Source organism: Neoarius graeffei, chromosome 11, assembly GCF_027579695.1.
Source record: "Neoarius graeffei isolate fNeoGra1 chromosome 11, fNeoGra1.pri, whole genome shotgun sequence".
NCBI classification, from domain to species: domain Eukaryota; kingdom Metazoa; phylum Chordata; class Actinopteri; order Siluriformes; family Ariidae; genus Neoarius; species Neoarius graeffei.
The window spans coordinates 10,798,702-10,823,710 of record NC_083579.1 but is presented as its reverse complement, the minus strand read 5'-3'; the positions used below and the strand labels follow the sequence as shown (position 1 = coordinate 10,823,710).

At 43.5% G+C, this 25,009-nt stretch overlaps 1 protein-coding gene across 3 annotated transcripts in view; it reads left to right on the top strand.

Moving 5' to 3' along the window:
• The window catches only part of bicc1a (BicC family RNA binding protein 1a), a 182,022-nt gene that overhangs the window by 140,639 nt on the left and 16,374 nt on the right, over positions 1 to 25,009 (top strand). For all 3 annotated transcript variants that reach the window (XM_060933407.1, XM_060933406.1, XM_060933408.1), the window contains exons 10-19: positions 430 to 661; positions 3,586 to 3,786; positions 15,664 to 15,866; positions 15,950 to 16,088; positions 16,242 to 16,395; positions 17,065 to 17,170; positions 21,429 to 21,468; positions 21,596 to 21,744; positions 24,512 to 24,674; positions 24,833 to 24,996. In XM_060933407.1, the coding sequence (XP_060789390.1) occupies positions 430 to 661; positions 3,586 to 3,786; positions 15,664 to 15,866; positions 15,950 to 16,088; positions 16,242 to 16,395; positions 17,065 to 17,170; positions 21,429 to 21,468; positions 21,596 to 21,744; positions 24,512 to 24,674; positions 24,833 to 24,996 (1,551 nt within the window). The remainder of the gene's footprint in view (positions 1 to 429; positions 662 to 3,585; positions 3,787 to 15,663; positions 15,867 to 15,949; positions 16,089 to 16,241; positions 16,396 to 17,064; positions 17,171 to 21,428; positions 21,469 to 21,595; positions 21,745 to 24,511; positions 24,675 to 24,832; positions 24,997 to 25,009) is intronic.

Here is a 25,009-nt window from a genome sequence, read left to right as displayed (position 1 = left end):
AGATTCTATTCGGAAGAGATCAACACAATTCTAGACTCCCAGAAGAGGAAGAGCTAGCACTAGAGAGTTCACCGGCGTTTTCATGCGCCATTTCCATTGAGTAGAACCAGAGTAGAACAGCCAGTGAACCGCAGCGTGTTCTCCCGCTGACGTCACAGCATGGCCGCGAGCCACGGACCCAGTTTTCTTGCGCTGTGCAATTAAAAGTTGGATATTCGCGTAACAACAGCTTCTTTTCACGTAATTATAACAGAAATCTAACATGTTTGCCATGTTGTATAGTTTATTTAAGAAATTGCATAGTCATGTTCGTGTCATCAGCACTTTAAATTAAGCCTATGTTTATGGCAAATTTGTCCTTCATATTTGTTTTAACTTACACTTTGTGTGTGTGTGTATGTGTGCGCTCATTCATTCTCTCTCTCTCAGTCTGTGATCGTAAAGAGCGTGGAGAGAAATGCGGCGAACATGTATGAGGCACGCAGGCTGCTCCTAGCTCTGGAGAGTGCGTGCGGATCTTCTCCGAGTCCCCCCATTTCTTCTCCTTTTCCTCTCGGTACCACCAGCGTCCCTGTGAATGATCACGGCTCCTCCTCGTCACTCCTCAACCCTGTTGGACTGGACGTCTTGGCCTCAGCTGGACTGGGACTAAGCACTTTGGGTAATATAGTCAAGCCAATTTTTAGCTCTTACAGTACTGTGTTAAAGTTCAGCAGTTCAGCAATGCTGCAACAATCATACATTTTATAAAGTACTACTATTAACTTAATGAAGCGAGACGAGACCAGTTGAAAGATAAGGATCTAAACTCTCCAGAGAGACGGATACGTTTTTTGGGTCCAACACCTAAAATGTACACTCGGTGAGTTTGGTTCATTTAGTAAATAAGCCATTTAGCATTTCCTCCAGGGAAACACTTCCAAAACACATTTAAAGGTACAGTCAGTCATTTTAGGAAAGATTCTTTATTGTCGTTGTAGTTATACAGCAAAACTTGGTTTGGTAGCACTCAGAGAAAACGGCAGCAGTAAAAAAGAATATAAATAAAATCCAAGATAAAGTAAGTGGGGGAATTGTAGTGTAGGCGGATGTTGCACAATTGTACTAGGTGTATTTACGGGTACATACCTATTTGTAAAGTGATCGTTGGTGAAATAAAGTGCAGTTTAAGCAGATATTGCACAGTGATCAGTGCGCGCGTGTGGGGTGGGGTATTAGAGGCTACAGCTCTGGGGAAGGCAGCACGGTGGTGTAGTGGTTAGCGCTGTCGCCTCACAGCAAGAAGGTCCGGGTTCGAGCCCCGGGGCCGGCGAGGGCCTTTCTGTGTGGAGTTTGCATGTTCTCCCCGTGTCCGCGTGGGTTTCCTCCGGGTGCTCCGGTTTCCCCCACAGTCCAAAGACATGCAGGTTAGGTTAACTGGTGACTCTAAATTGACCGTAGGTGTGAATGTGAGTGTGAATGGTTGTCTGTGTCGGCCCTGTGATGACCTGGCGACTTGTCCAGGGTGTACCCCGCCTTTCGCCCGTAGTCAGCTGGGATAGGCTCCAGCTTGCCTGCGACCCTGTAGAAGGATAAAGCGGCTAGAGATAATGAGATGAGAATGAGATGAGCTCTGGGGAACAAGCTGTTCCTCAGTCAACTTGTGCGTGTTCTGATGGCCTTGTATCTTATGACCGAGGTGTGTTAAGTCCTTGATAATGTTGGTATCCCTCGTACATAACAGTTAGCATCAACTAGGTCACCACGAGTTGGCCTAGTGGTTAGTGTGTCCGCCAGTCAGGTCATACCAAAGACCATCATAAAAATGGTACCTGCTGCTGTCTGGCAAGGCATGCTGCAGTATAGATGCGAGTGGGGAGTCAAACTCTCACAGTTACCAGAGGACTAGCGCCCCCCCGAGGCCAAGGGCTACAGAAACGGGGTTGGTGTCGACCAATGCGCCTGTGGTGCGGGAAGGACTTTAGACTTTATAAACTACGTCCAGATTTGGTAGCTTAGTCCTCACAATCCTCTGTGTGGTCTTAACTATCCATTCCAAATCTCTCTAGTTGGTGTACCAAACTGTGACTCTGGAACAAAGCAAGCTCTCTATTGTGCTCCTATAGAAGTTTACTAAGAGCTGAGAGGGAAGTTTGGCTTTAAGCTTTCTCAAGAAGAAAAGCCTCTGCTGAGCTTTCTTGACCAGGTGGGAGGTGTTAAGGGTCCACGTCAGATCCTTTGTGATGTCGTTGACCTGCTCCACCTCTTCACCATTTATGTTGGGGGGTTTCCTGGCTCTCCTGAAGTCCCCAACGAAGATCTTTTGTTTTGGTTGTGTTCAGTAGTACCAGGTTACTCTCAACACCACTGGACCAGGTGTTGAACCTCCTCTCTGTAGGACTTCTCGTCATTTTCTGATATCAGTCCCATGATAGTGGTGTCATCAGCAAACTTCACGATAGTGTTAGAGGAGTGGATGGGTGTGCAGTCGTACGTGAATAGAGTGAAAAGGGCTGGACTAAGGACACAGCCCTGTGTTCAGAGTGAGAGTGGACAATATGCGGTTGCCCACCCTGACGTTTTGCGGTCTGTTGGTGAGGGCATCCAAAATCCATGAGCACAGTGTGGTGGTTAATCCCAGGTTGCTGAGCTTGTTTACCAGTTCATGGGGGACTATTGTATTGAAAGTGGAGTTAAAATCGATAAGTAGCATCCTGACGTACGTGTTGGGATGCTCCAGATGAGACGAGGTTATATGAAGTGCAACTGAGATTGCATCCTTCATTGATCTGTTTCCATGGTAGACAAACTGCTGGCTGTCCAGGTCACTGGGGATGTTGGCCTTGATGTAAGAGTACAAGCTTCGCAAAGCACTTCATTGAGATGCCTGACTGCTTGCTTTGTGGGCATGGGGACAACAGTGGTGGATTGAAGATATTAGTGGCTATTGGCTGAAAATAAACGATTTGGAACTGTGTTCTAACCAATACAGCCCCATCCTTTTGTAGTAACTTTAAAGCACATTTAAAGGTACAGTCAGTGATTTTAATGGATGTTGGCTAAATATCAATAATTTAAAACTCAACTTTCTAACAAAGACAAGCTCTCATCTTTAGTATTTCATCCAAAACACATTTAAAGGGACATTCATTGATTTTTAGTGGCTGTTGGCTGAAAATAAATGATTCACAACTCCGTGTTCTAACAAATATAGCCCCACACTTTTGTAGTTCCTCTAAAGCCACGCTTCCAAAACACATTTAAAGGTACAGTCAGTAATTTTTGCAAAATTGGCTAAGCTCTCTGGTTGGGCTGAGAGATGGTATATTCTATCTGTCGATCACTGCTCAATCGTGTGGGTATCTGTGAGCTCATGTATGTGGAAGAGGGTAGATAGCGCTTTCTTCCAAGTGTGTTACACTGCCCTATGATGCAGCTTGTGCAGTGGTTCAAAACAATGCAGATGCTTGACTTCAGGTGTCGCAGAGGAATTTTCACCCTCCCTGATTACTAGCTGTTGTGTGATGGAGAGAACTGACTAGTCAATGGGAACGCTGAACTGTTTGTTCGAAACGTACTAAAAATGATCTTGCGCTTCCTTTTCAGGCCTCTTGGGTTCCCCAGACCTTCCCGCACATAACGGCTCGTCTGATCCTAACCCGGTTCTGAACGGGCATGGTTCCGTCCCAAATGGACCTAATGATGTAGTTGGGACACTACAGAGCAGCAACCATACACACGCCCTGGCTCCATTACAGGGGCCTTCACTCTGGACCAACACTCACACTACATCAGCCAACACTGCAGGTAATGCGTAACACTCCTGCGTTCATCTGGCAATCTTATTAATACTGATTATAGAATATATTAATCCTGGAACGAGCCTTAACAAGATGCACAACCCAGAAGGACCACGCAGTTGACTTGCAGTAGAAGGTTTCTAACCATAAGCTCTTGAATTGCTTCTAAAACTCTTTCTGAAGTGTGAGAATATCTGTTGCTTAAAATAGAAGCTGATGCAAACTATGGTTTCTTGCTTTGCATTTGTGATTTCAGCTCTTAAAATGTTTAAAGTGATGGTTGTTTTCTCTGTCATGCTGAGGTATTTGTGCCTAATTCTCTCCTTTTGAGTTTTGGGACTGTATACGTGAGGAATAAAACACTTGAGGAATGCTCTTATAGGAAAATAATCAGCGATGAAGTGGTGTGATCAAGCAGCGTTACTATTACTACCTCAAAGCTGATTATATCTCTTCACACCACTGCAGCATGGGTTCGTGTAAACTCGATCATGCATCTTGCAATTACGGAGTTCTACGTACGCATCATTGGAAAAAAACCTAGATAATAACATCCAAACAGATGTTTTGTATTTGGATTTTGCCGAAGCGTTCGATTCTGTGGACCACGTCATCCTTCTTGAAAAACTTAAGAATTATAGAGTGGTCGAACATCTACATGACCTGGTTCAAGAATTACCTCCTTGACCGACAACAAAGAGTAGTTGTAGATGGCATCACCTCCAATTGGACACCTGTTACTGTACCTCTGGTATTCCCCAAGGGAGTTTGCTTGGCCCAGTCCTGTTCATCGTTCATCAACAATCTACCAAATGTCGTGCCACATGGAACTCGGACAGCTCTTTATGCGGATGACACCAAGCTCTACAGAAGCATTTCATTGCAGCTCAATGCCGAGAATTTACAGTTGTCTCTAACAAATCGTGATTCCTGGAGTCTCCAAAACAATATCAAGTTCAGTACATCTAAGTGCAAGGTCTTAACTGTAACATGCAAGAAAGATCCATTGTGCTATGACTATTATCTAGGACATGTGAAACTATTAAACGTGAAAGAGGAGAAAGACCTGGGGTAACCATAACGAGCAAAATGACCTGGAACTCTCATCTGCATGGAGTCACTGCCAAAGCAAACAAATGACCTGGTTTATTATGACGCACTTGTCCAATGCTGACGGATGTGAATGTAAGGAGAATGTTATATCTCGTCCTAGTGTAATCTCAGATGTGCTACGCCACTGAAGTGTAGTCCCCTGGCGTTGCACGTTTGAAACAGAAAGCTGAAAGGATGCAGAGAAGAGCTACATGTTAGATCCTACAAGTCAAGCAAGGAGAACGATCATATAAAGCAAGACTTATTCAATTGGATCTGTTACCTCTTATCTATGACCGCAAAGTCAAGGACTTAGTTTTTTATCCCCCGCTGGCCAAAAGGCCCAAGGGGGGATTATGTCGTGGCGATTTCCATCCATCCGTCTGTCCGTCCTGGGAAGGGTGCTCACGTTCTGAAATCAACTCGTCTCACAATTTTTGGAGGAATTTCATGAAACTTGGCAGGATTCTTCGTTATTTGTCGGTAATATGCAGATTGTAATTTTGTTCAATTCGGTCACATTTTACCAGAGTTACAGCCCTTAATTAACAACCGTGTACTTTCACGATTTCGTGAAGGTGTGCTCGCCTTCTGACATCAACTCCTCTCAGAATTGAGGACGAATTTCTCGAAGCTTGGCAAAAGGCCTTGTTGTATGACGATAATACACATATTCCGATTTGATTTTCATTTGTGAAAATTTTCCCACAGTTTTGATCCTTGATTTTTTTTTTTTAAAGATTTTTTTTGGGCTTTTTTCACCTTTACTGGATAGGACAGTGTAGAGACAGGACAGGAAATGAGCGGGAGAGAGAGACGGGGAGGGATCGGGAAATGACCTCAGGTCGGAATCGAACCCGGGTCCCCAGATTTATGGTATGGCACCTTAGCCACCTGAGCTACGACGCCCCTTGATTAATTAACAAACTTGTACTTTGGCAATTTCATCAAGCTGTGCTTGCTTTCTGAAATCAACTTCCCTCACAATTTTTGGAGGAATTTTGCAAAACCTGGCAGGATTCTTTGTTATATGTTGGTAATACGCATATTGCAATTTTGTTCAGTTCAGTCACATTTAACCAGAGTTATGGCCGAGTTGCCAGCAGGGGATATTGTGCTCTCAGAGCACTCTTGTCTTTATAAGGCTTCATACGGACATGCTGACACTGAGACTAGTTTCTTAAAATATGTAAGTCATGGTCACACGCACAACAATCCCAGTCTAGTGAAATTAAGTACTTGGAAATACCTTTTTGTAAAACCTCTACATTTCCGTCTTTTTCAGTCGCGGCGCTAACCTCTGGAACATCGTGCAAATTAGCTACACCTAGTAATTTCCTTAAAGTCTTTCAAAGTTTTTGTTACTAACAGCGAGAGTTAATTTGAACCGTGCCATCAGATTAGCAAAGCGTGCTCATGGTCAAAAAAAAGTCCAGGACTTTTTCCACAACACCACCAACACCAGGGATATGTGGAAAGGCATACGGGCTATCACAAACTACAGGATAGCCCCTCCCGAGTGTGATGATGACGCGGACTTCCTAAATAAACTCTACTTTGGGAGGCTTGAGGCACTAAATAACACTCCTGCAGTGAAGGCTGTTCCCCGTCAAGATGAAAAGGCACTTTTGTCTTGATACAGCAGAGGTGCGGAGGACTCTGAGGAGAGTCAACACACGAAAGGCCCCGGGCCCCAATAATATTGCTGGTCGGGTGCTCAGGGAATGTGCAGACTAGCTGGCTCATGTTCTAACGGACATCTTCAACACTTCACCGGATCAAGCTAAAGTCCCATCATGTTTCAAGTCTGCCACCATCATCCCAGTGCCAAAAAAACCCTCATCACATCACTCAATGACTACCAGCCTGTCGCACTCAATCCCATTATGATGAAGTGCTTTGAGAGGCTGATAAAGGAGTACATCACCTCCAAGCTCCTGCCCACATTTGACCCCTTCCAGTTTGCCTACTGGCCAAACCACTCCACTGAAGATGCTATCTCCTCCGCTCTTCGCCTGAGCCTTGCACACCTGGAGGAGAACAACATTCATGTGCAGATGCTGTTCCTGGACTTCAGTTCAGTGTTCAATACTATCATTCCACAGCACCTGGCGAACAAACTGGGTCCCCTGGGCTTTAGCACCTCCCTATGCAACTGGCTGCTGGACTTCCTCACTGAAAGACCACAGTCAGTGCGGGTCGGACAGAACACCTCCAGTGTCATCACCCTTCGCACAGGCTCCCCTCAGGGCTGTGTTCTGAGCCCTCTGCTTTTCACTCTGATGACACACGACTGTGTCCCCAGGGCTACCAGCAACCACATTGTGAAGTTTGCGGATGACGCAACAGTGGTGGGCTTCATCAGGGACGATAACGACCTGGCCTATAGAGAGGAGGTGGAGCAGTTGGTGGGCTGGTGCAGGGAAAACAACCTGATCCTGAACGTGGACAAAACTAAAGAGATCATTGTTGACTTCAGGAAAAACCAACCCAGCCACGCTCCACTTCTCAACAACACGGCCATGGAGGTGGTCAATAGCACCAAGTTCCTGGGGGTGCACATCAGACAACTTCACCTGGTCTGTAAATACCGTGTCACTGGTCAAGAAGGCACAGCAGCATCTGCACTTCCTGTGTAGGATGAGAGGAGCCCACCTGCCCCGGCCCATCCTCCCTACATTCTACAGAAGCACCATAAAGAGCGTTTTAACCAGCTGCATCTCTGTGTGGTGTGGAGGCTGCAGTGCCTCTGACTGGAAGAATGTGAGGAGAGTGGTGAGGACAGCAGAGAAAATCATTGGGACTTCTCTTCCCTCCATTCAGGACATTGCACCAAGGCATTGCATGTCTCAAGCCAGAAACTTCATCAGTGACCCCTCACACCCTCATTATGGACTGTTCTCCCCTCTGGCCTCTGGAAAGAGGTTGGCTGAACGTTTGGGCGGAGTCAGGAGTTTCTGCAGCAGCTTCTGGACGTCTCTCTTTTTGGGCTGAAGGGTTTAGAAGGAGCTGACAGTGCGCATTAGGTGCAGGACCACCAGGTTCTGTAATAGCTTTTTTCCTCCAGGCCACCAGACTGCTGAACTCCAAACCCAAACTCTAAACTTCTATTCATAACTTGAACATTCCAAATTCCACAGGTCACTTTATACTATTGCACTTTATAATATTTCTGCTGCTGCATAATTGAATTTAATACTCTTCATATTTATTTCTGTGCTGAGCCAATTTGCAAATGAAATTTCGTTTGGTGTACACTTGTTGCATACTGAATGACAATAAAGGTTGTCTAATACCCCTTTTCCACCAAATCAGTTCCAGGGCTGGTTTGGGGCTGGTGCTGGTTCACAACTCGTTCAACTTGCGAGCCAGCTGAGAACCAGTTTGCTTTTCCATAGCTCGCGGTGCTAAGGGAAGCCACGTCATTACGTCGCTGTATACGTCAGTTACGTCGCTACGTTTGCATAAACCTTGGCGAGAATATCGAAGCAAAAACAACACGGAAGAAGCAGCAGCAGCAATAACAATAATAATAATGGATGACTTCGCGTTTGTACAGCTGCTGCTTCTCGTCGCTTAAAAATGGCGATCTTTCGCGGTCTTGTTATTGTTGTTGGTCTTAACAACACACACACACACACACACACACACACACACACACACCCCAGACGTAAGCGGTTCTTTCCTCTGGCCCAGCAGAGAGTTGGTGCTAGCCTGGAACCGGTTTTTCTGGCCCCAGAGCCAGTTCTTTGTCAGTTGAAACAGAAAACCCGGTTCCAAACTAAGCACTGGCCCCGAACCAGCCCTGGAACTGCTTTGGTGGAAAAGGGGCACAAGTCTAATGTGTACAAGGATCGGTTTAATTAATGTTTTTGATACTGATGGGCCTTGCTCTGTCGTACTTGTGGCTTGTGGTTGCCATTGGCAACAATAGATTTTACTTTTGTTTTGTCTAAGTCCGTCGAGATTTAACGTTTTAGTAGGGAGGTGCCTTACATGGGGACTCTAGGTCCTGTTTGTGCCTACCCTTTTGGACCTTACTTTTTTGTTCCCCTGGCATATAATGGGGGGGATATAGCTATCGCTCTGTCTGTCCGTCCATCCATCCGTCTGTAAACATTTTAGTTTCTGGAGCGTAACTCAAAAACTATTAGGAATTTTTTTTCACGAAACTTGGCAGTTATGTTAAGTGACTAGAGGAGTCATGCCTTTTGAGATTTTTGTGATTTATTTTTTCCATATTTCCATGGCAACCAGTTCAACTTTGTGAAATTTGGAGTGGGGTTTCATGCGGGGGCCAGGTGGATGCGTCCTCTCCTGATGACGTTTGTTTGTTTTCCCGATGGTTTTGTTTGATTTGTATGTCTTGTAGTTTTGTTGTTTGAAGGCCAATAAAGCTGTTAAGTTTTTAAAGCAGCTATAAACATTCTCTCACCAGTCTTTATTTTTTTATGTTAAGGTTTGTATTAATGCACTCGTTCTGATACATTACTGTTTCAGTAGAAACTGTTATGTTTTGTATTTAATGAAGAAATATTAAGATTAGACGACATATTCAATTGCATAGTAACATTTTCAGCCCTAAGCTGGAAAATGAAACCTCTGCTTCAGTTCTACAAACTGGGATGTGTTTAAGACTGCTGCTTTGACAGAAGACTGTTCTGTGGATTTAGAGGAGTATGCATCTGTGGTCACCAGCTATATCAGTACGTGTATTAATGACATTGTCCCCACCGAGCGCTGCAAAATATATCCTAACCAAAAACCTTGGATTAACAGTGAAGTACTGTACGCTACATGCTACATGCACGCTCCACCGCTTTTGCCTCTGGCGACGCAGATGGATATAAAAAGGCCAGATATGACCTACGCAGATCCATCAGGGAAGCCAAGAGGCAGTACAGACTGAAGCTGGAAGGTTATTACAACACCTCAGACTCCAGATGCATGTGGCAGGGCCTGCAACACATCACCAATTTCCAGCAGAAGAACAGCAGGGTCACAGCCAACCACAACACCAGATGAGCTGAACGAGTTCTATGCTCGCTTCGACACCCTCAACACCAACCAACGCAGAGGGATTCTACCACCAGAGGCAGCACAGAGCTCTTCACCTATTGTGACCATAACCGAGGTGAGCAAGGTCTTCAGGAGGACTAACCCCCGAAAGGCAGCCGGCCCTGACAACATCCCCGGCCGTGCTTTGAGGGCCTGCTCCACACAGTTAGCAGAGGTCTTCACAGACATTTTCAACCTGTCCCTCTCCATGTCTTCTGTGCCCACATGCTTCAAGACCACCACCATAGTGCCCCTCCCAAAGAAAAACAGTATAACATGCCTGAATGACTATCGCCCAATTGCACTCACTTCAGTTGTAACGAAGTGTTTTGAGAGGATAGTCATGTCATACATCAAAAAGGGCATCCCAGACACAATAGACCCCCTTCAATTGGCATATCGTCAGAACCGTTCAACTGATGATGCCGTCAGTGCACAGCCTTGTCACACCTGGAACACAGGGACACCCATGTTCGAATGCTGTTTGTGGACTACAGTTCAGCCTTCAACACCGTCATCCCCAGCAGACTGACTGAGAAGCTCTCCACCCTTGGACTGACATCCTCCCTCTGCTGCTGGGTCCTGGACTTTCTCACAAACAGACCCCAGGCTGTCAGAGTCGGTACCAGAACATCCAGCACCAAGACAGTGAGCACAGGGACCCCCCAAGGCTGTGTGCTCAGTCCACTCCTGTACACACTCTTCACCTACGACTGCACCCCCACCCAGAGCAACATTTCCATCAAGTTCGCTGACGACACCACTGTCATTGGGCTGATCACCGGCGGAGATGAGCACGCCTATAGGGAGGAGGTGGCTCGGCTGGTCTCCTTGTGCCAGGAAAATAACCTCTCCTTGAATGCTGAGAAGACCAAGGAGATGATTATTGACCTGAGGAAGAGGAGGAGAGACCAGCACGCCTTGCTGCACATCAACGGGACACAGGTGGAGAGGGTGAAAACATTTAAATTCCTCGGAACTCACATCAGTGAGGATCTCACCTGGACACACAACACACAGCAGACCATCAAGAAGGCTCAACAGAGACTCTTCTTCCTGAGGAAGCTGAGGAAATTTGGACTGTCCACCAAACTCCTCAGCAACTTCTACAGGTGCACAGTGGAGAGTGTCCTGACACATTCCATCACTGTGTGGTACGGGAACTGCAGAATTCAGGACAGAAAGGCTCTCCAGCGTGTCATTAAGGCCAAGTTTACATTAGACCGTATCTGTCTCGTTTTCTTCGCGGATGCACTGTCTGTTTACATTAAACCGCCTGGAAACGCCGGGAAACGGGAATCCGCCAGGGTCCACGTATTCAATCCAGATCGTGTCTGGTCCGGTGCTGTGTAAACATTGAGGATACGCGGATACGCTGTGCTGAGCTCTAGCTGGCGTCGTCATTGGGCGTCGTCATTGGACAACGTCACTGTGACATCCACCTTCCTGATTCGCTGGCGTTGGTCATGTGACGCGACTGCTGAAAAACGGCGCGGACTTCCGCCTTGTATCACCTTTCATTAAAGAGTATAAAAGTATGAAAATACTGCAAATACTGATGCAAATACTGCCCATTGTGTAGTTATGATTGTCTTTAGGCTTGCCATCCTTCCACTTGCAAGTGGTAAGTGATATGCGCTGGGATCACACACACAGCGGCTCAGTCCCGAATCACTGCTCGTGCGCTATACTCGCGCGCTCTGTGAGCTGCGCAGGGCCAGAGTGCGCACCCTCCAGAGGGCACTCGCTGTTCAGGGTGGAGTGATTTGGAGCGCAGGATGCCTGCGAAGCCGAGCGTATCCGTGTATTGGCGTTGCTGTGTGCACGCAAATCGTGTATTGGTGTTGCTGTGTGCACACTAATCGTTTTAAAAACGTTAATCTGATGATCCGCTGATACGGTCTAATGTAAACATGGGCTAAAATGGCACAGTTCATCTGTGGCGCTGTCCTCCCCCCACTACAGGATGTTTACAACACCTGGGTCACAAAAAGGGCACAGAGCATCTTCAGGGACCAAACACACCCACAACACAGACTATTGAGGTATTTCACCTGACGTCACAGGGTCACGTGACGCCCCGGTGTCCGCCATTTTGAACGTCAAGCTACATACTAACGCTGCAGACAGAGGGAGAACCAGCTTGAAAAAAAACGTGTTACAGACACCTAGAATGGATTAATTTGTCAGTAAGCACTCTATAAATAACCATGGTGTTTGCTTGTTGTGCTGTGGGCTGCCACAACAGACAGGGACAGCGTGCAGGACGCTCCTTTTACCGGTTTCTAGTGATGGGAATTTCGGCTCTTTTTCGGGAGCCGGCTCTTTTGGCTCTTCTTACTATAAGGAGCCGGCTCTTTCGGCTCCCAAACGGCTCCTGAGATTTTATTTTTGATTTAATTGCTGCAATTAACTAGTTAATTAATTACATTATTATTTATATTTTATCAATAGGATGTTTTCCATTTTATTTTTTAGTTTTTGTCGCCATTGTAAAGCTTTGTAAAGTATAGCAGTGTAACAATGTTCTAGCTATAGAAATAAAACTTACTTACCAATTAATAAATTATTTTCTCACAAAGATAATGCAAAACTGTGTTATATTACCAATATAAAATACGCAGCTGATTTTCCCCTCCTCAGGTGCCTCACAGACTCCTCTCCCCTGCGCTCCACAGCTTTAAGCATTACACCAATTTTCATATTTTCGCAGCTGTGAATGACATCAACCCCCCCAACCAAAAAAAGTAGGCGTACACCATGCTACTTTTTTTCCTTTGAATGGTAATAGACAACACAAAGACGCAATCGGACAGCAACTTTTTTTGTGAAAGTCTCTCTCTCTCTGAGGCACCTAAGGACAAAAAACTAATTTGGCTCCCCAACTCGGCTCCCACCGAAGAGCTGGCTCCCGTCGTTCACTTCAAAGAGCCGGCTCTTTGAACCGGATCGTTCGCGACCGACACATCACTACCGACACTATCACTAATAAAATTCTTATTACTGTTCTGTTGTCTGTATAGCTTTTCCCCTTTTTTCACTGTTTAGTTGATCTTATTATCATTTTTATTTATAAAAACGTTTATTATTAAATATTATTTATATTACTTTGTACTTTTTTATTATCATTTATATTACTTTATTTTTTGTTTATTGTTTGCTGTCAGTTAGATTATTTCTATTTTCATTGTTTTTGCTGTCTTTTCCTTAATGTTATTATTATTTGCTATTATATTATCTTTATCATCATTTAATCATTTAATATTTACTATTAATATATACAACATTTTACTTTATAATTGTTATCCATAGGTACTAGTCATACTTTTTGAAATCAAATTTTATAATCAAATTCCAGTCTAGTCTATACAATGCATTTTCATTGTCTATTAGTCTATTCAATTTAAGTCAATTTATTATTATTATTATTATTATTATTATTATTGTGGTTATTATTATTATTTTCACCATTTACATAGTACAGTGAGTCAATATTAAGTCAAATCATAACGTTGCCATTGCTGTTTTATGTGTTTTAATGGGACCACAATGGAAATAAGTGCTTGCGCTTTCTTGTGTAATCCTGATTTTAATGTATTTTGTACTTCATTTTACATTATGATCGAATAAAATCAAATCAAATCAAACCGGTTTCCTACTGACCCAGACAAGAGGGCCAAATGGATTGCAGCTGTGAAGAGACAGGATTGGGAGCCAACAGAGTACTCCAGACTTTGCAGTGATCATTTCATTTCAGGTTAATCAGTTAACGCAATTTTGATAAAATATATAGCAAAAAGTAAATGGGTCAGTGTTTGTTAACCCATCTGAGCAGTGAAACAAGGCAGTGTTAATTTGTCTAGGGTTGCATGTAGCAGACATCAGACATAAAACGCAATAACAGAGGCTAGAAAGAAACGGGACACAGAAATAAATAAACAGGGCTCCATACCAAGGCTGGGTACAGTGTTTGTGATAAAAGACAGATCCAATTTAACACGAATCACAGCTTACTTTCTTGTTAAAATGTGCAAAGGTCTCCACCATCTCATACCGCCTTGCACTGAAGGACTTAAGCGTGCCGTCCAAAATGGCTGCGTCACGTGACTTGGTCACGTGGGTGAAATACCTCAATTCATGCTCCTACCATCTGGCAGACGCTACAGGAGTGTGAAAGCAAGGACTACTAGACTGACAAACAGTTTTTACCTCCAGGCCATCAGGCTTTTGAACCACGGATTATAGAGATCTTGCAGTCACGTGACCGGAAAGTACACAACCGCCATCTTGTCGGTCAAAAACACCGCTGAATATTGCTGCACTCGTGTACAGAATGGATCAATTTCAACCGACGGACTACACGGCTCATTTTTCTAATGAACAGATAACTAGATATATGTCTAAAATAAACGATCTACAGATTAGTGACCCTTATGGCTTACCGGACGGAGTTTTCACGACCGGATTTTGAACTGCCAGCGGAATACCCGGACGTGTATAATTACCTCATTAACTTTCCCTCGCTGTTCAGTGGTGAAGCACTGCGTGCCTATAAATCTCTGGACAGTTATCTTTACAGAAATTCAGGATTTGTCAGCGACTCAGATGTGGCATCTTGTAAACAAGAATCCTCATTGGACGGGTAAGTCACTTAAGTATTGAGTATAGCACTGACCAGCCGATTATAGAATAAGGTAATTCCAGCTGTAATTCCAAATCGTCCGTGTTGTTTACATGGATCTGGCGTTGGAGAGGTAGAGGCTTAGCAGTGGAGATTTGAGTAGCTGTTTTCTGAGCTTAGTCAACAGGCCGGCTCTGCCTGCAGCCTCGCTTTTGCTTCCGTTCCCGACGCCGCCTCCTTCGCTTTGCTTCCGATAACAATCCACGGAGACCCCGCTGGTCTCGCTATGTCGTCCGGAATTTTTTTTTTTTTCTCGTCCGGAATGTTGTGCAAGCGATGGAAATCGCTACAAACCGTAATTTTTCTGCTGGAAACCAATGTCCAGTAAGTCCATACGGTTGTAGTGGATATTGAAGTCCGGTACAGACGAACAACATGCAAAAATGCACACAAAAAACATAAAAAACGTGCACAGGTAGGGAGAGCTTGTAGCCGCAGCCGTTGTAGTAGAATTGTATATAGTAGAGTTTTCCAGAAGAAAAGGTAGACGTAAAAGCAGAAGTAGAACCAGAAGTAGAAGGCGGAATATGGCGTTTGACTGACAAGATGGCATCTGTCACAATCTGGATCGGCTGTGACGTCACATGCAAGTGCTCCATAATCACCATCTACCTCTATATTTCCATCAGGCTTTTGAACCACGGATTATATTAGCAATTTTGCACAAGACATTGCACAGTATATCTACCTCTATGTTTGCACGTTGTTTGTTTGCCTCTCCTTTTTTTTTTTTAAATGTTATCTTCATTTTTCACTCTACCTTTTATATTTTGCATTCCATATGCACTTTATATTTTATATTTCGCATTTTATATATCTATTTCTTTTAATATTGGTAAGCGTAGTTTGGTTGGGCAGTTGCAAAATAAGAATTTCATTACCCATTAATAAACCGCTGTGTCTGTTATTGTGTATATGACAAATAAAAATCTTGAATCTTAAATATCATAACGCAATTCGGCATAGAAACCTCATCTCTTCCTGTTAGTGCTCCCTCTAGTGGAGATGCTTATTAAATACTGTTTTCTTTGTCTGTCTCTCCCTCTCTCTCAGGGTTCTCCTCTGTGCTGATGTTGCAGTCTGTCTCTCAGGGTTCTCTCAGCGGTCTGCTGTTGTCCGGAGTCCATGGTTACAGCCAGAATTACACACAGAGTCCATCTCTCGCTCACTCGCATACTCATACGCACACTCCTTCGCCCCCACCAGGACTGGCACCAATCCACAAACCAGTGAGCACAGAACAACTCAAAACACACGTGAGTGTCAGCCTGGAAATGTAGCTTCACTGGCTTCAGTTATATAATTAAGCCTGAAGTAGAGGTGTGTGTGTGTGTTGTAGATGCCTTCTATGTACAGAGGGATTTCATCCGTGTCACTAAGTGAATCCATGCTTGGCCCCACCCATTGTGACCCAGCACAGGAAGTTAATGGACACAGCCAATCAGAAGCTCTTTCAAACAAATCTAGCTCTGATGAAGGTAGAAATTCTAAACAGACACCGTTATTAAATCGGCGTGACCAAAGTGGCGCTTGATTTTTCTCTCATTCGCCAGTTAATATTTAAAATACAGAGAGAGAGAACGAATAAACAAAGAGAAGACATGTATTTTTAGTTTTGTTCCTCCTCCCAGGCTCAGACACGTTTGTCGAAGTGGGCATGCCCAGAAGCCCATCCCACTCAGCCAATGGGAGCGAACTGAAGCAGATGCTGACGTCCTGTACGGTGTCGTCAGGGAAACGGCAGGCTGTAGAACTGCTCCAAGGCACAAAGAACTCTCATCTCCGGTAGGAACAAAAACCCAAACACGCCACAATGTCATCATCACTAATTCACATCAAAGCTCAAGAGTTTTAGTAGGAACGAAACCCAAACCCTACCCTGACTGCCCTCATCGCCAACAAATATTCATTCATTCATCTTCAGTATCCATCCACTTTATTATGGTCAGTGGATCCGAAACCAGTCCTGGGAACAAGGTGTGAGTTCGGGATACACTTTGATTGGATTGCAGTCCATCACAGCACTCCATACACACATGCGCACGTGCACCTAGGGGCCGTTTAGCACAGCCCGGTCCATCTACTTGGCATCCTGGAGGAAACTCGCATGGATGTAACCCGAGGTCAGGTGACCCTGGAGCTGTGAGCCGGCTACTCCATCACGCTCCAACATCCCTGTGGTGATCTTACTCTTATCTCCAAGAGCAACAAAACCAGAAAGCCAGCGTTAAACCCACCATCTCACTGAAGTCCAAAATTACAAGAACATCATCAGACTCTGTTGTGACCGAGATGGTGAAACAAACGAGTCACTCATGAATAATGGATTATTAGTGTATATCTACTGATGCCAGATGTAGATTCATTAGTATTACATAATTAAAGCCAGCGATTGTTTCTTCTTGGCTCCTGGGTCCTAAAGGACCTTCCTGTTAATTACTCTTTTGTGTGTAGATCAGAGTGTCTGCTGTCGGATTCCGAGCCTGACGCAGTCGCTGATAAGAGAGCACCAGGCAGCGAGAGAGCAGCAGAGAGGAACAGACTGGCCCCTCATATACAAGTATACACATGCGCACACGTGCACAGTATCTGTATGCTTTTTCGTTTCTTCAGTTACACTACGTTCAGACTGCAACCTGAAACGACCCATATCCGATTTGTTGTGAAATCCGATTTTTTTGTTAGGCCGTTCACATTACCAATTATATGAGACTTATATGCGATCTCCAATATGAACGGAAAACGACCCAAAAGTGTCCCGCATGCGCAAATTGACACGTAATAAGCACATCTACCTAATACGTAAACAAAAAAAAAGCGCACTCTTCAAGTTTGCAAGTAAAGCATGGAGATGAGGCGAGACCTGGCGATGTGGTTTTTGTGGCGGCGGCGGAACTCACACAATAATCTGATGAATGTGGGCAGCAGACTAATGAGACCGAAGGTGTCAAATTACTGGAAATTTCCAGAACAATCTTATCTTGTAATACAGGATGGTTTAACATCTAGGTCCCTACCAAATCCACCATTAGCTTGATCAATTCTATAAAAGTCTATTTAAATTCTGAAAACTGTACAAATGTTGTTGTTTTCCACCAAAGAGGCGGGATTAGCCAACGCAGAATAGTGACGTTTGTCTCTTGTTGATGATGTGTAGGTCGCATGAATGCGACCTGTCCGGTCAGACTGCAGTCGCATGTGAAAATAACGGATATGCATCGGAATTAGGACCACATATCCAAGCGGCCTGGGTCGCATGTGAAAAAATCGGATCTGTGTCGTTCAGATTGTCAATAACAAATCGGATACAGGTCGCATATGGGCAAAAAAATCGGATATGGGTCGTTTCAGGGTGCAGTCTGAACGTAGCCTTACTCTCACTCACCAGTAATAGTCCTACAGGCATGTAGATATACCGTATGCACACTGCCAACATACCAGTGTCTGTGTATAGGTGTGTTTATTATGTAGACATGAGTGTTTTACTGGGAAATACGCCACTCGTATTTTTCATACACACTACATCCAGGACATGGAGTAACACATTTTCTAATATCTTCACTCATGAGGAAATCATTTTGATAAATCTGGAGACTTTTTTTTTTTTTGTGAATGTGTCGATATAATAAGAAAATCACACCCTGGCTGGAAGATATGAAGTTTATCTTCTCGTGTTGAAAAACTTGCATTTTTCATACGAAACGCATCGCGGATCTGAGTGACATTTCCTGAAATTTCACTCCGATGACATCACTCCCTGTGTTTTTCTGCTGACTAGACACACATTTGTGGAAATGATGAACCGGTTCAAAATTTAAAATTTTTTGGCTGACTTGCCTTTTTTTTTTTTTTGGTGGATGCGTCCATATAATCTCATCTCATCTCATTATCTGTAGCCGCTTTATCCTGTTCTACAGGGTCGCAGGCAAGCTGGAGCCTATCCCAGCTGACTACGGGCGAAAGGCGGGGTACACCCTGGACAAGTCGCCAGGTCATCACAGGGTAGACACATAGACACAGACAACCATTCACACTCACATTCACACCTACGCTCAATTTAGAGTCACCAGTTAACCTAACCTGCATGTCTTTGGACTGTGGGGGAAACCGGAGCACCCGGAGGAAACCCACGCGGACACGGGGAGAACATGCAAACTCCACACAGAAAGGCCCTCGCCGGCCACAGGGCTCGAACCCGGACCTTCTTGCTGTGAGGCGACAGCGCTAACCACTACACCACCGTGCCGCCTGCGTCCATATAATATAATATTATGTAATATAAAGAAGGGTGACGCGGTGGTGTAGTGGTTAGCGCTGTCGCCTCACAGCAAGAAGGTCCGGGTTCGAGCCCCGTGGCCGGCGAGGGCCTTTCTGTGCGGAGTTTGCATGGTGTCCGCGTGGGTTTCCTCCGGGTGCTCCGGTTTCCCCCACAGTCCAAAGACATGCAGGTTAGGTTAACTGGTGACTCTAAATTGACCGTAGGTGTGAATGTGAGTGTGAATGGTTGTCTGTGTCTATGTGTCAGCCCTGTGATGACCTGGCGACTTGTCCAGGGTGTACCCCGCCTTTCGCCCGTAGTCAGCTGGGATAGGCTCCAGCTTGCCTGCGACCCTGTAGAAGGATAAAGCGGCTAGAGATAATGAGATGAGATAATATAAAGAACAGTACACGGTGGTGTGAAGATATGAAGTTTATCTTCTCATGTTGAAAATATTTTCACTTGTTCGCTTTGCTCACTCGTGAAATATACAGGGTGTTTTCAAAAAATTTCATATTATTTGAGATGTAAATATCCCAGAAACTACATAGTCCAGGTAAATGAAACTGAACAGGCTTAATGTTGAGCAATATAAGATTTATTCCTCAAAATTTGAACGAGAAATTCAAAGGTATGTGGATTCCATGAACAATTTCACAAATGTTCAATATGCGCGCTACCTGAGACACACACAGCCTTCCTCTTTGAACTTCTTGTGCCGTGTCCGAATCCGCACTGCAGTTGGTGCATTTTTACAGAATCCTCTCATAAATGCATGCTGCACAGTCTTGTTCGACTGTATTCGAACGTACTGTAACACACACAACGCCTTTTTTTTTTCCAGCGAATGGCATTTCTAGACCTAAAAACATTAAACATAAAATTTTGACCCGTTTCCACACACGCTGTTAAAATTTGAGGTCACTTGAACGAGAATTGGCAAAGTTATTAGATTGTGAAATTATATCAAATTTTTTGAAACACCCTGTATTTTCACCACTCAAAGATAAACTTTATATTTTTGTGCAACTGTGTAATAGCATATATATATATATATATATATATATATATATATATATATATATATATATATATATATATATATTAATTAGTGCTGTCAAGCGATTAAAATATTTAATCGCGATTAATGTCGCGACTGTCATAGTTAACTCGCGATTAATCGCAATTTAATCGCACATTTTTGTCACATGAAAAACCATTGTAATTCTCTTATCAGCATAAAGTGAATGGGCTTGCTCACCGTTCGAACTACGGGGGTACTCGGGGGATCCGAGATCCCCTGAAACAGACATGAGATCCCTTGAAAACATGATTTGGGAAATGTTGGGGGGGTCTCTAAAATATTGGCAAAATGATGTTTATTGACATAGCAATCGTGTGTAACGGGAAGCATTTGCATATCCGAAGTGAGCGCGCGATGGAGATCCGCGCTCTGAGACAAGCGCAAGCACCCCCCCAAGGGGAAAAAAAGGACCCCCCAAAAATATCGGCATAGTTCGAACACTGGTTGTACCAATGTTTTTTTTTTGTTGTTGTTGTGTTTTTTTTTTTTTTTTTTTTTTATTGCAGAGCATAGCACGTCTTGTCACAGCCACTGCAAAGTGGGGCTGGAGCCGCTGATGGGAAAACGAAACCTAAGCCGAGCACCGTGGCTCTTCGGGGGAGGGCAGAGGACTCTGGCTGTGCGGGGCGTGGCATCATGTCACAGAGCGTTAATCTCGCGATAAAAAAATTATCGCCGTTAAAATTGAGTCAAGTTAACACGTTAATAACGCGACATTTTTGACAGCACTAATATATATATATATATATATATATATATATATATAAATAAAAATGTTATTCCATGAAATTGAGTCATACATGAGCTGATAGCCGATGAGGCGCGCATGTTTTATTCTATTCACATTCACTGTGTTTTGAGAAACTGAGCATTTTTTATTTTTTGCAAATTCAATAAATAAAAACTTTTATCTAAAGCATCCGACAAAATAATTTCCGCTTAGAATGTAAACAAACCGGCGAAATGACAGGAGCAGTTTGTGAAAAATGCTGTAATAATTCTTTTAAAAAAAAAAAAGATACGTTCTTAACATCAGATATGTTTATTCCATGTTATGTTGCGCTTTTTTTGTATTTTTTGGCGTTTTCTTTTCAAGTAGAGTTTTTATTTCGTCCTCGGTTGCTTCAGCAACACGCGCCGCCATTTTCTTTTTCTTCTTTAGGGTTTTTTGGTGGTTGGAAAACCAACTTAAAGGTGCATTACTGCCACCGACTGGGCTGGAGTGTGGAACAGGACATTTTTTTGGGGGGGGGGGGCTCACGATATTCTTTTAGCTATTTCTGTTTCTTTTAAATGCTTGATAAGAGTGATTTATATCTGACTTGATGTGCTCCGCCATTTTGTTTTTCTCTACTCACGGTATACGAGCTGATATCCTAGTAGTAGAGTAGCCAGTCAGAGCGTGCGATTGTTCATATCCAGTGAATGTGGATAGAAAAAAAATTATATAAATGTATGTGTGTGGTATCTTTTTAGGCCTATGACTACGAACAGAAGAAGCTACTTGCCACTAAAGGTCAGTTGGGAATCCGCTTGTTGTGTGTGTGTAGAGTTAGTGTTGTCTTTTGCTGCATGTTCTATTGAGTTTGAGTCGACTGTGCAGATAGTTAGCTTTTGTCTCTGTGTGTGGGGGTTTGTTTCAGCCATGCTGAAGAAGCCAGTAGTGACTGAGGTTCGGACCCCGACCAACACATGGAGCGGACTCGGTTTCTCCAAGTCTATGCCTGCAGAGAGCATCAAGCAGCTCCGCAGAGTCAGCCACACAGCTTACAAACCCACTGTTAACACTACGGTATCCTCTCTCACACGCACACACAAGCTACATTTGCATTACATATAATTTTACTTTAAGCTGTATGATGCAATTAAATGTATTTTTATTCTCCAGAGAGCTTGGACTACTTACACGATGCTGTATATCTGCTCTCTCAATTAGACGTTAGTTTATTTCCAGTTATTTCCTCTCGATGATGATGATTTCTCCTCTGTCGGGGAGAGCTGGCACAACTATACCACTCGTGTTTCCTGTCTAAATTTCACACATGCAACTTCGACTTCATTATATTAATCTAGAAGTTCATGACGTCTCTTTGTCCATTTTGAAAAAAAAAAACACGTCTAATTCCTTAGGCAGCTGGGCCATAGAAGGTTCACGCTGCATGCTGCACGCTACACGTTCACGTGAAGAACCGGACCCTGGGCCATTAAACTTCATGCTTGGATGTTCACGTGTTGCGTCTGTTCTACTTTGACCGCAATATGGACTCTTCGGATGACGACGATTGCCTCATTCTGCTTTTACTGAGACAGAGGAAGAGAAAAAGGAACAGAATTTGGAGCCGAGAACACTTCCTTCTGAGAGAAACCCGTGGTGAATTTCACCGAACATTCTATAATCTGCTTGACAATCCCGATGAAGAACTATTTTTCAATTATACCATTCAATTATATTTTTTCTGAAGTTTTCCCCTGAAAGCATAGAGTTATCTCCCTAGACCCGTTCTGATTGGCTGGCGCGGCGGTGACCGCATGCATTGACTGGAATTTCCATCTTCACGCCTAGAAAAAAGTGTGCATGTTCATTTCACGCTTCACGCGTGAAGTGTGCAGCGTGCAACGTGAACGCCGTTCTATGGCCCAGAGCAAGTCATGCTACGTTTGTCCACTTTTCTTTACACGCGTGTAGCGTGTAGTGTGCAGCGTGCAGCGTGCAGCGTGAACCTTCTATGGCCCAGCTGCCTTAAGTACGAGGTATGTAACAGTATATCGTGCGATGATGAATCACAACACAAATTTATCATGATTTGAATCAATTAAATAAATTATCACGATTATTACCAGGCTGTGTAATCTTAGTTTTTCTCTCGCAGTGATTAGACAGCAGAGGGCACAATAATGTTTAAAAAAAAAAAAAAAAGGGAATAACTGCAGGGTGACTTCACTGTAGGTGGAAGTAACACAGCTCTAATGCCACGAAAACACACAAAAAACAAATCTAAAGTGGGAAAGAGCTGTCGTGTGATTGAGTACAAATAGATTTAACAAGAAATCAGAGCTCTGTTTTTACAGACTGCTGAAAGATCGAGAAGAGAAGCAAATAGAGGAAGTAGAAATGTTCATAAATGTTTATGAAGAAAAGGTTTATTGTTATTAACTTTCATTTTTAATAAAATGAATATTTCAGTTAATAGGCTATTATGTTTCACTCCAACCTTTGCAAATGTGGGTAAATAATTATTGTTGGTTATTAAGAAAATGAAACAAGTTTTTTTTATTCTTATTGTTAAAAAAAAGGAATATATGAGTTGATGAATAAGAAAATAAATGTTGTATTTAAAACATTTTTTGGTAATCAAACTAACTTCTTTCTATTAAAAAAAAAAAAAAGAAAGGCCCGAAGGGGGATTATGTGATGGCGATGTCTGTCCATCCTGGGAGGGGTACTCGTCTTCCAAAATCAACTCCTCTCACAATTTTCGGAAGAATGTCACAAAACTTGGCAAAAGGCATTGTTATATGTCGGTAGTACGCATATTCTTTTGTTCAATTCAGTCGCATTTTACCAGAGTTGTGGCCTTTGATTAACAACCTTGTGTACTCACAGTTTCATGAAGGTGTGCTCGCCTTCTGACATCGACTCCTCTCACAATTTTTGGACGAATTTCTCGAAGCTTGGTAAAAGGCCTTGTTATATAATGGTAATGGGCATATTGCGATTTAATTTCATTTGGGAAAATTTTCCCAGAGTTTTGACCCTTGATTAAATAACTTGTACTTTGACAATTTTATGAGGGTGTACATTCTTCTGAAATCAACTCCTCTCACAATTTGTGGAGGAATTTCACCAAAATTTGCAAAAGGCTTTGTTATACGACAGTTATACGAATATTGAAATTTCGTTTAATTTGGGCAAATTTTCCCAGAGTTATGCCCTTGAATATTAACAAACTTGTACTTTGGCAATTTCATCAAGGTGTGCTTGCTTTCTGAAATCAACTTCCCTCACAATTTTTATCCCCCGCTGGCCGAAAGGCCCAAAAGGGGGATTATGTCTGTTTGTCCCAGGAAGGGTACTCACTTTCTGAAATCAACTCTTCTCACAATTTTTGGAGGAATTTCACGAAACTTGACAGAATTCTTTGTTATATGTTGATAATACGCATATTCAAATTTCGTTCAATTCGGTCACATTTTACTAGAGTTCTGGCCGAGTTGCCTGCGGGGGATATTGTGCTCTCATTGACATTTTGTGGCGAAATTGAATCGCGAATTGGGTGAATCTTTACATGCCTATTAAGTACACCATGATAAACTGTAACCTGTATTTTCTGATACACTCATCAGTGATATGTGGCTTCTATAACAAGCGTGTACAACACAGAATTTATGGGAGCGCACACACCATGCATACAATCTCATAAAAAAAAAATTCTACAAATAATAATTGCAAATAATTGACTACCAAAACGATTTACTGTATACATGCAAACACGTGCAAAGAGAATCCTGCTCTTATGTTTGTGTGTGTGTGTGTGTGTGTGTGTGTGTGTGTGTGTCAGTGTCCTCTCTCCGTACCATGCAGCAGGGAGACTCCGAGTAGCGACGCCGACGGTGAGAGCTGGTGCACAAGAAACGGAAGTTGTGTAATGAATGGTAATGGAGCAACAGCACACACATTCCCTTCCACCATCAGCGCGCCGGAGAGGAACAAGAGCAGGACCGGTGAGAGCTAGTAGTGTGTGTTGAACACTAAAGGAACCTTTTTATATGAAATCAGTTGACCAGTTGATTATAATGGTATAATTCTACCAATATCAGTACCGATAACAGGAACTATATAGATCTCAGTACTCATTAGTGTGTGTATTTGTGTGACTTAGCCATGGATCAGTACCTGAGCAGCAGTAACTACATGGAGTGTATCTCGTTCATGGGTGGCAGTAAGGTGTCGTCTCTGAGCTCCTCTCTCAAAGGTACAGACTTGCCGGAGCTCTTCAGCACGCTGGGACTGGGCAAATACACCGACGTCTTCCAGCAGCAGGAGGTGAGATCTAAAG